This window comes from Penicillium expansum (genome assembly GCF_000769745.1).
Source record: "Penicillium expansum strain MD-8 chromosome Unknown contig355, whole genome shotgun sequence".
NCBI classification, from domain to species: Eukaryota; Fungi; Ascomycota; class Eurotiomycetes; order Eurotiales; family Aspergillaceae; genus Penicillium; species Penicillium expansum.
Window position 1 is genome coordinate 62,003 of NW_015971216.1, and position 16,226 is coordinate 78,228.

Consider the following 16,226-nt stretch of genomic DNA (forward strand, 5'->3'; position numbering starts at 1 on the left):
TTTCTCTCCTCGTCGGTATCAAGTGGCACGTTAGCGAATGTCTCGGATGTCCTTAGCTGAAACGGTTCTGCTCAAATTCCTTGCACTTTATTTGTCCAATCACGAGAGGCTGTTCGGCTCGCCGGTGGGGGTGCGAGTTACCCCGAAGGGGTGATCGAAGCCGATCGCCACCTAGAAAACCGGGGTAACATGTTCTTTACCGAAAATGACTCGGCTTCCTCCGCCTACTCCTCGACTAAAAAGGCAACACTCCGCCTTTACTTCCCCGGATTGACCTCGGGTATTTCGGCCCCAAGATTACGGACCTCCCCGTGAAACCGGCGGGTTTGCGGATTTGCGGATACGGAGTAACTAGTACAAGTCACAATCAAATTCCATGTGATTCTATTTCTTGCTTTTCCCATCCGGTATCAGGCGATGGTCTCTCGCAAGCAGCTATCTTATATGGCTTCTCATAATAGGATATCTATGTATTCTACCCAGCCACTTACTACAGCAGGTGGCGGGGTATTTGAGAGGTGAAATGGAATGAGAACCATGTATTAAGCTAGTCAACTAAGTAGATAGAGAAAGAGATGTTGATCATATAGCAGAGATCTTTTCGGCCTGAGACAGACGCCTCAACAAGTATTAAATTCAAGATTGTAATCAAGTCAAATAAATGTCAGCCACCTCTTATGACAAGTAGGATGTGTGAACCTGTAAACTAATTCTTCACAAAATGTGTCACGCGAATTTGAAGACCATGTTTCCCTCACAACACACTTGAGTCGCTAACATCGCGGTTCTTTCAACCGATGAAATAGTCTTATAACAAAACCCTTCTGTTTTCAAATTGTAGCCATTTTACACTGTAAGCGTCGATTGTATCACAGCCCTGATCCCAAAATGGTTGAAATAGCCTATTGACCCAGGTAACGATATTCCAACGGTGGGTCACTGTCATTTAGCCCTGTAATTTCCACAACCTGTTCATCGCCTGGAACAATATCTATAGCGCTGTCGCTGATCCGCACATTCTTCCTCTCCTCGAAGACAAGACATTTCACCGGCTTCTGTGAGCTTATCACCAGGAGCTGTTTTCCCGCTGATGCTCCTGGCTGAGACTTCACTTCTAGTCCACGACTAGAAAACTCGAGGTACTTTAGCGGCTGTGGCCAGTCAATATCCCTGGCCACAATCTGACCATCTATCAGTAGCCGTGCAGCCAGAACATGTGGCTCGGGCTCGGCGACATGATCGATGGTTCCATTTGTGATGTCGGTAGTACCATTGGCTGAAATGGTAACATTCTCAAAGATAGCCGGAGCACGAAGGTCCTTACCAGTCACCACCGATATGAATCGTAACTCGACAGTCCCATACAGCACTTGCTGTCGGCTACTGGCAACCCACATCTTGTATTGGCTCTGTTTGGCTGGTTCTGCGTGTACCACACTCCAGTCGTGGTGTGCGCGTTGTACACCAACTGTTAGGGGCTCCATCACTCGCTTAACTGTGTAATATGCAGGTTTTGGCTGCAGGAAGTAGTCCACAATTGCCCACGAGATTGTCGGCCAGCAGTCATTTAACTGCCATAGAAGCGCTCCACCGCATTTCCGATCATCACCCCATTGACGGCGCCATCCACGATATCCGAACATCATCGTCTCTGCCTGGACTACCTGTGTGAGATAGATATATGTCTAAGTAGAGTGTGAGTAATTTCTTCTTCCTCTATACTTCGGTCGACCGTGATACAACAGACCTCCAGATCAGTAGCCATGCGTAGGTTCTCCACTAGGTACGTCGCCAATCGCCTCTCGTGGCCATCGGCCTTGTTATGGAAGTCCATAACTTGGGACTGTGGGTGCTTGTCTTTCTCATTTTCAAGGAAGTACTCGATCGTCGACATATGCGGGAAGGCTATCATCCCAAACTCGCTGTTAAAGCGGCCTCCCATGCTGTCAAAGATCTGATATTTCTCCTGGGTTCCATGCCACACTGTAAACCCATCAGTCACAATGTTCGATGAGAAATCCCATTGGAATCCTCTTTAGGTATTGGGTTGGCTAACCATTCCATTGGTGTATATCTCCCACAGTAGGGTCGCTTGAGACTTTCCCATCACCCCATGGACTTCCTGGATGGTAGAAAGTACCCGGCGAGAACTCGTATACCAGTTCCGGTAGTAATTTTTCGTAGATGTAGCGTGCCGGGAAGTCGGACTTTAACCAGCTTTCTGGGCTCTTATCTTCGAAGTTGTAAGTCAGTCCCATCTCCTCCTGGACTTGGTAATCTTCATTGTTTCCAACGTAGATCACTATTGAAGGGCGATGCCTTAATCGGCGTATGTTAAAGACTGTCTCCTGTCGTACAGACTCTAGTAGGTCCGGCCATACTGGATAGTTGCCGCAAGCGAACATAAAGTCCTGCCATACCAGTACGCCGAGCTCATCACAAGCGTCATAGAAAGCATCGTCTTCGTAAATCCCGCCACCCCATACCCTGTTTCAAATTATCGTTAGACGGCCTCTAAAAGGTAGGTTCTGGTCTAGCATACCTGGTCATGACCTGGCCACCCGCCACCATTAACTCGATCCATTGCCGGTATCGCTCTGCGCTGACACTAGGGAGGAGGTTGTCGGCAGGGATCCAGCAAGAACCTCCACAGAAAATATCTACTCCGTTGATTCGGAAAAAAAATGACTTCCCATGTTTATCCGGCTGCTGAATGACTTCGGCGGAACGAATACCAAATTTCTTAGACACATTGTGTAGCTCGTTTCCATCACACAAGAGAGAGACTGACACTTCGTACAAGGGCTGAGAGCCGTAGCCATGTGGCCACCATAATTCGGGATTGTTGACCTCAAAAGTGGCTTGGGCATTTTTATCGGCGCTTATGGGCATCTCCTGGCTTGCGATCTCGTGTCCACGTAGAGTCAAATGGAAGCGAGCGACATAGCATTCCGAATTGACCGCATCAATTTTAGCAACTGCTGTGACACTCGCGGATTTATGGTCAGGAGCGAGGTTTGTCTGCGGCCATAGGTCTTCTACTCGTGCAGAGTAGACTTCCAATCGCACCTCACGCCAGATACCAGCTGTCATGATGACTGGGCCCCAATCCCAACCCCAATGGTATTGAGCCTTGCGCACAGCTAAGCGCGCCTTATCTCCGAAAATGCCGACCCATTTATGATTCGGGTCCTTGCTTCGTAGCTCGGTCGCTTTGAGCTGGGCGCAGTCGAATTCGATCTCTAAAACGTTTTTGCTGTTGGGTAACCCTAGGACCTCTGTTATATCCACGCGGTAGCCTATGAACATATTGCTAGACTCAAGGATTGCCACACCGTTGAGCCTAACTGAGGCAAAAGTGTCCAGGCCATCGAACACCAGTGCGACGGTTGCACCAGCAGGTATTTCCGGTCGCTGAAAAACGTGTCGATACACCCATGTCTTCTCGTTGACCCAGCGCGCCTTGAGTTCATTTAGGCCTAGGTGAGGATCCTCAAGCCTATATGATAAAGAAACGTCAGTCCAGTCCATGTCATATTGTAAGGTGGTAGAGTTCGCAACTTTTTGTTTGCAATCAGATCCTGCTGCACGGTGGAAGGCACTACCGACACGGGCATCCACGCATCCAGTGTTTCGTCATCTCGGTCTTTGAATGTCCATTCCGTGGAAAGGGGTTGCTTGAAAAAAGGCATGTTTGCGGCTCAGATAGAAGACAAGTTTTTCGCTTATCTTTCAGGGCGCATTCAATTGAAGAGCGGGTTTGGAGGGGATGGAATGGGGAATTTATATTAGCAGGGGCCACTTGAAAGAAACTGGGTCCATCTCTGTGCAGGTTGAACCATTGAGGTTGAAATATGTACTCCGTAGAGAATGCAACATGTCCATCTGAATAGGACGTAATCATCGTCCTCTTGATACAATATCTTTAGAGGCCGCGAGGCTACCTCTGATACCCGCTACCCCACCTACAATTTAGATCGGCCGAAAATGTCAAGCTGTGACCTCTTTTTTATTCCGTCAAATTACCTATTTGAACCAACAGTGGGCGGAAGTCCGATCAAAACAGGTAGTCCGAGGAACTCCGCCTTTTGACATGTTGTGATCGCCCAACACTGCCGTACTATGGTTCTTAGATACAACCCTGGACTCGACGCGGTTGACCGGGATTAGGTAGATAATCCAATCTTAGAAATCCTCAAAGGGTCGAACAATATACCTTTCACAAAATAACTTCGGGTTTTAAGTAGATAGCTTAGAGAGGCCCGTAATCACGGCGAATTTCGTGCTTTCTATTTCCGGAGACAACTCCTCTCCTAATGATGCTGTGCAGCCAAGTAGGTTTCGAGCCTAGGAGTTATCACTGGAGCTGATTGCGAATATAGTGTTGATATATGGAGCCTAGGCACGCTGGTGAGGATGATATAGTGAACTTATTATCATAGGTATTCCAACAATCCGATCAGTTCTCAGAATTGTTTTGTGGGGCCGGCCTTTTGATTTTTCAATCATCAGGTTCATCTTACGGCGAGAAGAAGCACATAGCCTTAAGTTTCCCAATCTTATTTCGAAAGAGGGAGGATTTGAAAGAAAGAGAAAAGAAAAGCATGCGGTCATTGAGGGGACAAGAAGCAGGTGTTACTGAGTTTGTCTTGATGCTGATACAGTGGCGGGCAGGGGATGGAGGGACTGCAGGGGAACTGATATTTGATCCCTTGCTTAAACCAGTTGCGCGTCAGAAGAAGTACACGAAATTGCATTGGGGTGGAAGAATTAGAATACTGAGTTTATACTACGTAGAAGCAGTGTTAAAGTCATAGCCTCAGCCTTAATTTCTTCAATAATCTCATTCTTTTCTCTAGACAAGCAGACATGCACCCATATGTCTCCCTTATATGCTGTCCTCTTCTCGGCCAGCTTAAAATCAATACTCATGGTTCCTTGAGGCTAATCCAAGCGCCCAACACAACTTCCTTGTGATAATTCCCACTAAATAATAAATCATGAACTTGGATTTTGTTGTATAGTTACCCATATAACCGGTAAATTGAATATAAACCACAACTTTTACTTTTCTTACCCCCCTATATACAACGTAGGCAAAGATATTACAGGTCTATACATGTAATCCAAGAGGGTGTTAGTTCATTTAGTGTTGATATCAATAACAGGTTTCAGATGTACTCAAGAGCGGAATAAAAACTTAACTCCTCCGTTGTTTATATATAGTTAGTGCTTTTTAATTTGCTTTTCACACATATATATATATTAATTATTTAAAGTTGATCTTCGCATTCTAACGATACAAAGAGAGTTGTGTCATTATTAGTCCACTTATCTCCCCTTTATCTAGTTCGAGGATTGAGAAAAGGATTTGTACCTTTGTACCTTTTGTATGGTATGCCGATACCGAAGGTACTTGATTTCACGATTTATTGTTCAGTGGGACTGACTGATCGTTGACTGGGGCCCACCAACACAGGGAAGGTGCGTTGGGGGCTTGGCACGATTATCATTACTGTATGTTGTACTCCGTACTCCGTACAAGAACAGAGATACCCTGCTCTTACTTCTTGGCTCTTCGAACAACCTTGGAATACAATCGGAATGGGGTCTCAACTATGGGCCTGCTCGGTCTAACAACGGGCGGGCCAAGTTCCCAGAGCTGGACTTGCTGTGTTAAAATTCTGCTTTTTCTCCCCATTGTAATATGTAGAAGACCCATGTTGATCATGCTGAATCTAACGTTTTTATGAGATATTTTGAGGACAAAGAGACTTATAGATGCACACTTCCAGCACTTGGACACCTGGTTGGATTACGTAAATTGCCCATTGTACCTAGCCCCCGGTGGGCGGAAGTCCGATCGAAACAGGAAATTCCGAGGAACCCCCGAGGTTCGCCAAAGTGTAGATCCTGTTTATAATATTTATGTTGTTCACATTATCAGAGATAACACTTCTCAATGATATCATTTGACCTAAAGCCTGATCCTTTTCCGAGTTATTTAGATATGCAGTCTCACAAATCTCCTCCTCCCATCCATATTTGGCTCCCCTTGTTACCTACTTCTCTGTTCAATTGTGAGAACACATCATCTCCTTTGAACTATACTTGGAAGGTTGAGACTAGTGTAGTACCTGAAACTACATCCATATTAATGGAGAAAGATCCGCGCGGCAAACAAGAAGAAAAATGGGGATGTGTCCTTATATTTACCAGGTTCACACAGAGTGCAAATGAACTTTCCAATTTACTGTGAATCAAATCCTGAAACAAGATAATCATTTCCAATTCTCACACGGGAAGTGGGACAAGAATTCAGTCATACTATTCCCGTTGGTCCAAATATTGAATACAACATACGCATAGCATGTATCCACGAGTGTGAAATCTCCCTTATAAAAGGAAGCTGCTGGTCTCGAAAATGTTGAAGCATCACAAATCTACCAACTGAATCAACCAGTAAACAATTCATTCGTTTTCGTCTTATCCAAAGATGCAGCTCATCTCTCTTCTCACCTCTTTGGCTTTCGTGTCTGCGGTGGTCGCAGACAACCGGGGCAGCTACACCGTTGCTGGGCTTGGGGCTCGCAAGAAGGAGGTTTTGAATGCCGGTGGCAACACTCGTGACATGGCCATTGCTATGCTGGAGACGTAAGTTTGCTTCTTTGGTCTCTGTGCCTAATATCCCAGCTTACAAGTACTAGCGACACCATGACTACTGATTACACATATGGTATGTCCAAATGTTGGCCGTCGAAACGAGTAGTGGTGCTAACATTCATAATTTAGGTGATGGAAAGTCAGGCGACGGCACCAACTTCGGTGTGTTCAAGCAGAATTGGTTCATTCTGAGAAATTCTGCCTCTGAATTCCTCGGTCAGAGCGTAGACCAGGTCAGCAATGGTGCTATTCTCAAGTAAGTTCTACTGTGCTTTGCAGGCCTAAGTATATATTGGCTAATACTGGAGCGCTAGTTCGGATCTGAAGAAGGACATCCAAGCTCGTCATGACGGCGAGAAGCACTACGGTTATGAAACCTGGTTCAGTGGCCACCGCAATGGAGAATCAGGTGTCAACAACCCGGGCACGGAGGACATCACGAGTGAGTTCCATCTGATACAATCCCCTAGTGCATGGACCGATCGGCTAAATTTATCGACAGCATACATCAATGCCGTAGCATGGATCCAACAGCAGATTGAGAGTGATGAAAAATACCAGAGCGACGATACTCGCTTCTGGGTTGATGTCGTGGCCATCTAGACAGTGGTGGAAACCTTGTGGCGGACAAGTAGCTACACATTCTGAAATAAGGGTTTACGCTCTTTCCTATGTGATCGGCTTTGCATCCATGACACACATCCCTTGGGACCGTTGACATTCTTTTCGTTCACCCGCTTGAGCGATATTCTATAAGCATTTCTGTTATCTGAGCCTTAGTTGTGAATTTTTCGCACGAATACACTCCTTTAACAAAAACTGTATTATTCCCAGTGGGTTAATATTGCGTTACAAATTCTCATGCAACGTACGCAGTGCCGGGGTTTGAGCCAGCAAAGTTCAAACGACCATAGAGTGTGAATGTGGGATTCACGCCCGCCTAGCCGTACTAGAGCCGATTATTCTGCATGGCCAATCCTCAAAGCGCCCTCAGCACCCAATCGGCTAGGCTTAATGCGGATGATGTGTTTAAATTCCTTGCAGATTGCGGGGGAATGGCGGGGAATATGACGACAGTTGCAAGTCCCAAGAATCCCTTCTCGTTGAGGAAGTATTCCCCGGCTACGGTGATACGTTGACTTGGCATTATTCCCCAGGGGTGATCCAATAATCGCCAAATAACTCGTTTTTGCCACAGCCCCTCCCAGAAAAGCCGAATTTCCCGCAAATCTTATCCATGGCAACCCAATGAGGAGTATCATCCACCCCCACCCCCGTGGGGAAATGCACCCCCGTGGGGAAATAGCCTTTCGCGGTCCAAAATCGATCCGTCTTGGATCATTGATGGTAAGCTGAATTGAAGCATTGTCGATTGGCACATGTCTATAAATCACCCCAATTGCCTGTGAAGGACCCTCCTGTTGACTCTCATATCTTTTATCCCCATAATTGCCTCGACTATTGTTTGAAATTCCTGACACCAAGGTTAATAACAACATGCGCCTTGACAAAGAAGAAAAGCAATTGGAGGATATATCCAAGGATTCTGTTGAACAGATAGAACATGTTGACCCTTCAGACTATGTGAAAGATCAGTCCGACCTCAGCAGCATCGAGGCAACAGCTGCCTCCAAGACAGCTTGGCTGATCTCCATTGTCGTTTCTATCGGTGGTCTCTTATTCGGTATCTTACCTATGCAACAGCGAGAGAGTATTGGCTAATGAGGTGTTATGTAGGGTACGACACGGGTTATATCTCCGCCGTTCTAGTCACAATCGAATCATCGCTCGGCCATGCCCTTACCTCGAATGAACAGGAAATGGTGACATCCCTCACAAGTGGCGGAGCTCTGGTTGGCGCAGTAGGAGCCGGTCTCACTGCTGATCGATTTGGTCGTCGTTGGCCTATCTGGGGCGCTTGCCTAGTATTCGTGATTGGAACTATCCTCCAGACAAGCGCTTTTTCTGTTGCCCAATTTGCGACCGGAAGATTTGTCGTAGGTCTCGGAGTAGGAAGCGCATCTATGATCGTTCCACTCTACAGTAAGTATTTTTCCTCCCAAGTAGCTGTCTCCATAGGCTCACCGATCCGCAGTTGGCGAGCTAGCACCTGCGCAATACCGTGGCCGCATGGTTGCGTTCAACAACATGAGTGTCACGTTCGGACAACTCCTGGCAAGCGCACTAGGTGCGGCCTTTGCTGGTGTAAAAGGCGAGGCATGGCGAGCGACCGTCGGTATTGGAGCTTTTCCAGCTCTTTTACTCGCCGGGTTACTGTTTTTCTGTCCAGAGTCACCTCGACAGCTAGTTACTCATGGCAAAGCGGAAGCAGCAAATGCTGTTCTTCTACGAATATACCCGAAGTCGACGGTTGAGCAACGGCAAGCTAAAATAAGATCAATCGAGTTATCCATTCAAGAAGTGACTCAAGCTATGAACAAGGAATCCCTGTGGGTCACTTTTAAACGAATTTTCACCACACCCTCTACCGGCCGTGCAGTTCTGACTGCCTGCACGGTTATGGCAATTAGTCAACTTGGAGGGTTTAACACTCTAATGTATTATGCCGCAACGCTATTCTCAATTGTTGGATTCAGCAATTCCACCGCCGTCGGCATCACAGTCTCCGCTACCAATTTCGTCTTCTCAATTGTCAATCTCGTACTTGTGGACAGATTTGGCCGTCGTATTATTCTGACAATCACCGTCCTTGGAATGTCAATCTGCATGATCGTCGCTGTCATTGCGTTTCGATATATCCCAATAGATACCCAGACCCTGGTTGTGGAGAGTAACAATGTTGGCTGGCCAGGCACCCTGGTTCTCGTCGCAATCATTTGCTACGTCGCTTGCTTTTCGTCTGGCGTCGCCACTATTGCATGGATCGGCACTGAGCTAATTCCTCTCGAAGTTCGAGCAGTGGGAACTATGCTAGTATGTCCACCCGTATCCCATGTTCTTGATACACATGCTAACGAGCGGGACTAGAACACCGTCACATGCTGGAGCACGAACATAATCATTTCATCGACTTTCCTTTCCATGATGAAGAGTTGGACCCCAAGTGGTGCTTTTGGGTTCTATGCCGGAATCTGCTTCTTCGGTTGGGTTTTCGTAGTCTTTTTCTACCCCGAGTGCAAAGGGATGCCGTTGGAAGCTATCCGAGAAGTTTTCAGCGACGGATTCGGGGTAAAATATTCAAAGAAGTGGCAGAAAGACCACAAATACGATGTCAAGGCCGAAACAATGATCTTGGGACATTAGGTCTGAGGCCGCGAAATCACTTACACCTAACTAGGATTTTTCTCAACAACATCTACCATATGAAGATAAATTTTCTTCCCGGGGTATTTCCACTTCCATGTATTTAAGAATGGATAATCAAATGATTGCGGTTAAGTATGTAACTCACGGAGTGTGTGTATTGCAAATAGTGGTGTCTAATAATGAAAGCTCTACCACAAGCTCGGTACCCCGGGCTTGTTCGGTAGATTGTTCAACCCGGGTGATAGATAGGGAGCTGGGCAACCTCTAGATTCCCGTTTATGAAATTAGGCTGCAGAGAATTCTCGTTGTTGCTGCCCTACGCATTCACGTTGGCTCCTTTTTCTAGATGAAGCTGGACTAGGTTGTATTTCCCCAGAAAGAAGCAGCTAGAACGCAATACTAAGTCTCGTGACTGGCGGTCTTACGTGGAAATGTCATCGTATGTGTTTCTCGAGGATCTCGGAGGAGAATAGTATGCTATTCTGTCAAGTTGATAGATCGTATGACAGATGCGCTTGCAATGCTGCATTAAGTGTTAAGGAGGTAGTCTATACCTAGAAAACTAATGCGATAGGGCAGGTTTATGGAATAAACCCCAGCGAGATCCAACAACTAGGGACGATTGAATATCCGAGCGAGTAAGGTGAAACTTATTTTCTCCTTTTCTCCAATGACAGAGCTCGCATTATTTAACAATAGTCCGTAAGTTAAGTGTAATCGCTCGGAGCCACCTTACGGCGAGCCATCGCAGCCACATCCGCATCGGGTGGATTGAAATCCACGAAGCCATGTTTCTGGTAAAGCGATACGCCCTCCTTGCTAGCATCCACGTAGGCCGCAACACCATCCTTATCTGCCAGGTCGCAGCCCCACTGGACAAGCATAGAGCCAGCTCCGCGCCGCTGATAATCAGGATGAGTACCAAGGGTATCCAGGTCTTTTTTTCGGTTGCGTGTGTCAGTGATTATTTCTTTGTGACTTTCGAAGGGATCTCATCCATACAGTAATGTTTCTCGTCACCCATGACGCGTTTCCTCGCCTGCTCCAGTTCTGTAATGAAAGCCTCGCATTGCTCGTAAGGCGAGTCCGCATGCCAAATCGGAAAGCGACGACCTCGCTCATCAGGCATGGCCAGGTCCCATTTGCCAAAGGCAACTATCCACGGTCGGCCTTGCTCATCTTTCGACTCGGGGTCAACTACTCGCAGGTATCTGCAGTGGGACTTTTGAATATCCGCCATGTGCCAATCCCGGTGCCATTGGCGCATACCGGGGGTGTTGGGGAAATTTTGCCCGATCACCGGCTGTGTAAAGGAAGCGAACCATACCTCAGTGATACCATGGACGTCTTGGATTGTCGCTGGTTCTAGCACAAGAGGATTGGATGATGATCCCATGTTGAAATTGGGTTGAATACGTGTTCAAGTCTATATCGAAAAGATATTGATTAGGGAATTCACACCCAGACAAACTTGTTTAATCCAATTTTATGAACGAAGGGGCTATTTCACTGTAAAAAATAATTGGAAGGCCCCAGAGTGAGAATTAAACCCGCTTAGTGGTTTCCGGGGGCAAGGGGCGGCTTAGAAGGGGGAAAAGTGCATTTTACCTTCGAAAGATGGAAGAGTTGCGAACCGATAAGAGAAGTTGCAATGGTTGCCTAGATTCGTAAGCCCACGACATGGATAAATTCCAAAATGCCGCACATAACGAAAAGCTTAGCCCGGTAGGATGAGAAGTTATGCTTTGGCCCCCAACAACCCCCTGTCCTATCATACGATGCGCTCAATATTGCGTCCATGAACAAAAGAACGCACGCTATCTACGGAATATATCGGGACCCTTCGCCAGACGGGATGTGAAAAGCTTGTTATGCTTATTTGTCAAGTAGCCGTGTTGGCCGGGCGACCACTTGCCACCATTGCTAGGCTAGGGGTGTGTCTCCAACTCCCCCGTTATGTGCGTCTGGCTTGACTTGCTATCAACCTCCCAATCCTGCGTAACCAAAATTTGATCTCGTCGCATCGGTAAGGGGAAGGTTTTGTTCTCGAACTTGACATTATGGTCCCGCGACTCGCACCGCCCCTGTGACTGCGACTGCGATCGCATCTTGTAGCTCCAAGAAGTCGGCTCTTCCACGCCATCGAGCTTGAGCCCGTTCGATCGCATCCAGGATAGGAAGGGGTTCAATTGTCCCCAACAGGCTGTCACAATACTTAGACACTGAATGAGCACTTCGAAAATGGTGATTTCACACATCTGAAACGTTGGGTCGTTGGTTTCCGTGCCTTTCTTAATAAAAGCGAGCTCGACGAGCGTTGCGACCGTCACACTAAAGAGGGAAAGAGGATGAGTTTTGAGTTTGGAACTATGGCAGAGAGATCATGGCGTAGAGCCGGGTTACTCACAAGAGCCGAGGCAGGAAGATACCTGCAAAACCCAAGCGTCGCCCCATGGTCGTTTGGACACTAGAAATAAGGATCATTGCCTGAGCGACAATCAAGAGATCGGTCATGATATTGGATATAGCGATGAAGTAACGCCAAGTTAACTGGATGGGCTCGTTGAATCGAATTAGTATTGTTCAAAGTCGGGGCGTAGGAAATGATAGCGACAAAAGAAGACATCACTAACCAGGTTAAAACACTGGCCATTCTGGAAATCCCAAGTATGTGGCAGAGAGCATTGAAATGCAGTTCCAAGGATCACAACAACTACCCAGGCATATATAATGACCTCGACACCTCGGGCGAGCCATTTATCTTTGGCGGATGGTGTAAGACTCCGGATAAACACGACCAGAGATAATTTCGAGAACGTGAGGCTTAGAAGGTACAGAAGAGACCCGGCCCAAAGGTTCTGAAGATGAGCACATCAGCCTTGGTTCCAAAAGCAAAACAAGTACGTGATTGTCGAGAAGGTGGAAGATACGTACTTTCATCACCTGTTCCATCTCGGCGCTGGAGACATCTTTAGAATGCTTTCCATAACCCGACTCAACTGCTAGCGAAACAACAATACTCTGACCGATTCCAAGAAGCAAAGATGCAATTATCAGAAGATCATCCGTGGTGAGCCTTTTGAACAGTCGAATTTTAGTGACCAATCGAGCAGAGACACTGAAAATGATCGTGACCAAGAGGACCCATGTGGTCACATTGACGGCCGGATCTTTGGTATCACCTTTGAAGCGTGTCCCCATTGAACCAAAATATGTGAAGGGGGGTGAGTTACTTGAAAAGAGAAAAGAAGGAAAGTATTAGAGCCCATAATCATGCTGAGAGAATATGCCTTGTGCTTTTATTATCTCACTGCGCGATCTAGTAGTCCGCACATTTGATTTCCAGTACCCAGAAAAGGGTGGCTCGGATGCAAATCCCCTCTCAGCAGTTATCGGCATTACTATTTACTATGTATTTGAAGGTCTCTGAAGGGGTGTTGTAGCTCCTTCAGGTTCCTCAATCTCATGTGATGCTGTGTTCCTTTGCCATACTATCTTGATCTCTCTATGCGTTCTATGTGTTTGGTCTGTTTTTCTGCATGCCATTTTGCCTTCTTTCTCACTTAATTGGTATTTCTTTCCTTCCAGATAATGATTGTAAAAGGGTATGGCAATATCGAGAAGTCTAATCGCGTTCAACCCTCCCCCTTTACTCGAAGAATTCGCCCCGATCTGGCCCCCGGCCCCTCGCATTGATTCAACCCTCAATTTCTTCTTGCCCTATGAGTAGCCATTACCGATATACGCCCCACATATAATAGCTGTGGCATAGTTAAATTGGGAATGGTGCGCTCACTAGGGGATCCTTCCCGCGTGTGATCGACACAGTGGGCATTGTTTCACTGCGCATGATGGGCCCTGTAGCCCCTTGGAGCCTCGGAGCGGCCCTGAGATTAAATTGGAACAAACATATATGCGTTAGCGCCATCCACCCATGTACTCCCAACACATGCATCTCTAGTCAAATTGGATACTCTCTTCCACCCGCATTCCGATACTCCACCATCGGAGCTTTTCTCTCGCATTTTTGTACTTTCAACACGCCTGAATCCCTCATATTTACGTTTATGTTCACTTTCCACTTATCGCCATTATATTCGTTGAAAAAAAGGAGCCATGGTGGCCTATGCAACGAAGAGCAATACTTCTGTCGGTGGGCAGGTGGACCGTGATAATGCGCATCTCCAGCGGATGGGAAAGAAGCCAGTCCTTAAGGTATGCAATGCATCCTTCAAAGTCATAACATCTTACCCGATCGGAGTATTGATACTAATCAGCGAAACTTCGGCATTCTCTCGATCCTCGGTTTCAGCTGTACTATTCTGGGCACTTGGGAAGGCCTGCTTGGGTTAGCTGGTCCATCTCCAAATTTTCACGTAATCCATCGCTAATCAGTTGCTTAGCACCTTCACTGGCCCTCTCACGAAGTGTGTTCCTGTCAATGACCTACTGCCTTGCAACATTCTCTAACATATATTAGTGGCGGCTCCGGTGGCGCGATCTATGCCTACATCTTTGGGTGGGTTGGCTGTTTTGCCAATTTCATGGTCTTGTCGGAATTGGCCTCCATGTATGTTATGCTCATTCTCTATTTGCCTAAGGCTAGCCTCATAGCTAACTGCCAAATAGGGCGCCTACGGCAGGAGGCCAGTACCACTGGGCTGCCATGCTTGCCCCGGCCGGACTCCAGAAGTTCCTGAGCTTTATTACAGGTAAATTCACCGCATCATGCCCAGAGTGAAACTGCGTATTGTCGCTGACACTTGGAGCCGTAGGATGGTTTGCTGTTCTCGGCTGGCAGAGTGCCTTCGCCGCCTGTGCTTTTTTAACAGGAAAGATGATACAAGGTGCCGCGATCCTAGGAAACAGCCTCTACAATGCTCTGCCTTGGCAAGGGACATTGATTGTCTGGGGTTCGCTCATTCTCGCATTGGTCGTGAACTTGCTCGGCGGCAACTTGCTGCCCCGCATTGAGGCCGTTATTTTGGTTGTACATATTCTTGGATTCTTCGGCATCATCATCCCCCTCGCCTATATGGCGGATCACAACACAAAGGAGCAGGTTTTCCTTTCTTTTCAAAATGGAGGAGGTTTTGCCACACAAGGACTATCCTGGTTCGTTGGTATGACCAGCTGTGCCTTTGCCTTCGCTGGAGGTGATGCCGCCGTACATGTAAGTTTCCTTGGAATTATGCTTTCCTCTATCCGATTTTAGCTAACAACACCTCAAATAGATGTCCGAAGAGGTTTCAAATGCCTCGACTGTCATTCCCAACGCCCTTATGATCAGTGTCGGTATCAATGGCTGCCTCGGGTTTGGTATGATACTTGTCATGATGTTCTGCACCGATTCCGACCTCGGTGGTAAGCTGGGGAAAACCACTGGGTATAACTTTATGGGTATCTTCATGGAAGCAACAAACTCAGTGTCGGGTTCATTAACCATGTGTGCTATCGTAATCACTATTTATGTCTGCTCCCTCATGGGTCTCCTAGCTGCGGCGTCTCGGCAGCTTTGGTCTTTCTCGAGAGATAGGGGAGTTCCAGGGTGGCGATTGTGGAGTCAAGTAAGTACTTATTTATCAATCAGAAGTTTAGCATGGCCCTAACATTTCTTGTTCAAGGTTTCCCCCACGAAACAGTTGCCTATTTTCGCCATCCTCCTTACAGTGACCATCGCTGTATTGCTTTCCCTGATTAACATTGGTTCCAATACTGCTATGGAGGACATTGTGTCCATGGCAGTGTCGGGTATCTACCTCTCTTACCTGATGGTTACTGTTTTGCTCTTTTACCGCCGCATCCGTGGCGATATCTCCCGATATAATGACAACGAGGATGATATTGTCAATGTACCCGGTGCAAAGCTTGTATGGGGACCGTTTCATTGCCCCGGAATCATCGGCACCCTGATCAACGGCTATGCGGTAATCTACGTCACCATCGTCGTCTTTTTCAGCTTCTGGCCAAGTACAATGGACCCAACAGTGGGAACAATGAATTGGAGTATTCTGGCGATTGGAGGCAGCGTGTTCCTTGCCATTATATACTATGCTTTGCGCGCCCGGCACATCTACAAGGGTCCTATTGTGGAAGTTTCCTTATAGAAAATTGCTACACGGGAATAGTGAGGGAAATAGCACTATTTTAATACTAGCTATTTACAAAGGTATCTAGAGGGGGCGGTTGAGAGGTGGTTCAAAACAGGGCGATAAAGAGTTCCACCGCGGATTTTGGTGACACCATATCACGATGGCTTAAATGGCTTCTTATACTAGACTATACAGCCAACCAGA

At 47.0% G+C, this 16,226-nt stretch overlaps 6 protein-coding genes across 6 annotated transcripts; 3 read left to right on the forward strand and 3 right to left on the reverse strand.

The window, feature by feature from the left end:
• Nucleotides 1–902: 902 nt before the first annotated feature.
• On the reverse strand, nucleotides 903–3,692 carry PEX2_100190 (glycoside hydrolase family 2 protein; the record flags this gene model as incomplete). Its single annotated transcript, XM_016747289.1, has 5 exons — nucleotides 903–1,664; nucleotides 1,748–1,983; nucleotides 2,057–2,487; nucleotides 2,543–3,499; nucleotides 3,562–3,692. The coding sequence occupies 5 exons, from the start codon at nucleotides 3,690–3,692 to the stop codon at nucleotides 903–905; spliced, it is 2,517 nt and encodes an 838-aa protein (XP_016601764.1).
• A 2,804-nt stretch (nucleotides 3,693–6,496) lies between these two features.
• On the forward strand, nucleotides 6,497–7,266 carry PEX2_100200 (uncharacterized protein; the record flags this gene model as incomplete). The annotated part of the gene is made up of 5 exons (XM_016747290.1): nucleotides 6,497–6,654; nucleotides 6,708–6,736; nucleotides 6,793–6,919; nucleotides 6,978–7,105; nucleotides 7,166–7,266. The coding sequence occupies 5 exons, from the start codon at nucleotides 6,497–6,499 to the stop codon at nucleotides 7,264–7,266; spliced, it is 543 nt and encodes a 180-aa protein (XP_016601765.1).
• An 894-nt stretch (nucleotides 7,267–8,160) lies between these two features.
• PEX2_100210 (myo-inositol transporter) lies at nucleotides 8,161–9,927 on the forward strand (the record flags this gene model as incomplete). The annotated part of the gene is made up of 4 exons (XM_016747291.1): nucleotides 8,161–8,347; nucleotides 8,401–8,706; nucleotides 8,759–9,597; nucleotides 9,652–9,927. The coding sequence occupies 4 exons, from the start codon at nucleotides 8,161–8,163 to the stop codon at nucleotides 9,925–9,927; spliced, it is 1,608 nt and encodes a 535-aa protein (XP_016601766.1).
• Nucleotides 9,928–10,637: 710 nt separating this feature from the next.
• Nucleotides 10,638–11,326, reverse strand: PEX2_100220 (GNAT family N-acetyltransferase; the record flags this gene model as incomplete). The annotated part of the gene is made up of 2 exons (XM_016747292.1): nucleotides 10,638–10,867; nucleotides 10,933–11,326. 2 exons carry the CDS (start codon nucleotides 11,324–11,326, stop codon nucleotides 10,638–10,640), a joined length of 624 nt encoding a protein of 207 aa, XP_016601767.1.
• A 532-nt stretch (nucleotides 11,327–11,858) lies between these two features.
• On the reverse strand, nucleotides 11,859–13,131 carry PEX2_100230 (uncharacterized protein; the record flags this gene model as incomplete). Its single annotated transcript, XM_016747293.1, has 4 exons — nucleotides 11,859–12,261; nucleotides 12,338–12,489; nucleotides 12,564–12,788; nucleotides 12,865–13,131. The coding sequence occupies 4 exons, from the start codon at nucleotides 13,129–13,131 to the stop codon at nucleotides 11,859–11,861; spliced, it is 1,047 nt and encodes a 348-aa protein (XP_016601768.1).
• Nucleotides 13,132–14,046: 915 nt separating this feature from the next.
• PEX2_100240 (uncharacterized protein) lies at nucleotides 14,047–16,037 on the forward strand (the record flags this gene model as incomplete). Its single annotated transcript, XM_016747294.1, has 8 exons — nucleotides 14,047–14,145; nucleotides 14,208–14,278; nucleotides 14,334–14,357; nucleotides 14,411–14,500; nucleotides 14,560–14,642; nucleotides 14,706–15,103; nucleotides 15,165–15,497; nucleotides 15,555–16,037. 8 exons carry the CDS (start codon nucleotides 14,047–14,049, stop codon nucleotides 16,035–16,037), a joined length of 1,581 nt encoding a protein of 526 aa, XP_016601769.1.
• Nucleotides 16,038–16,226: the final 189 nt, after the last annotated feature.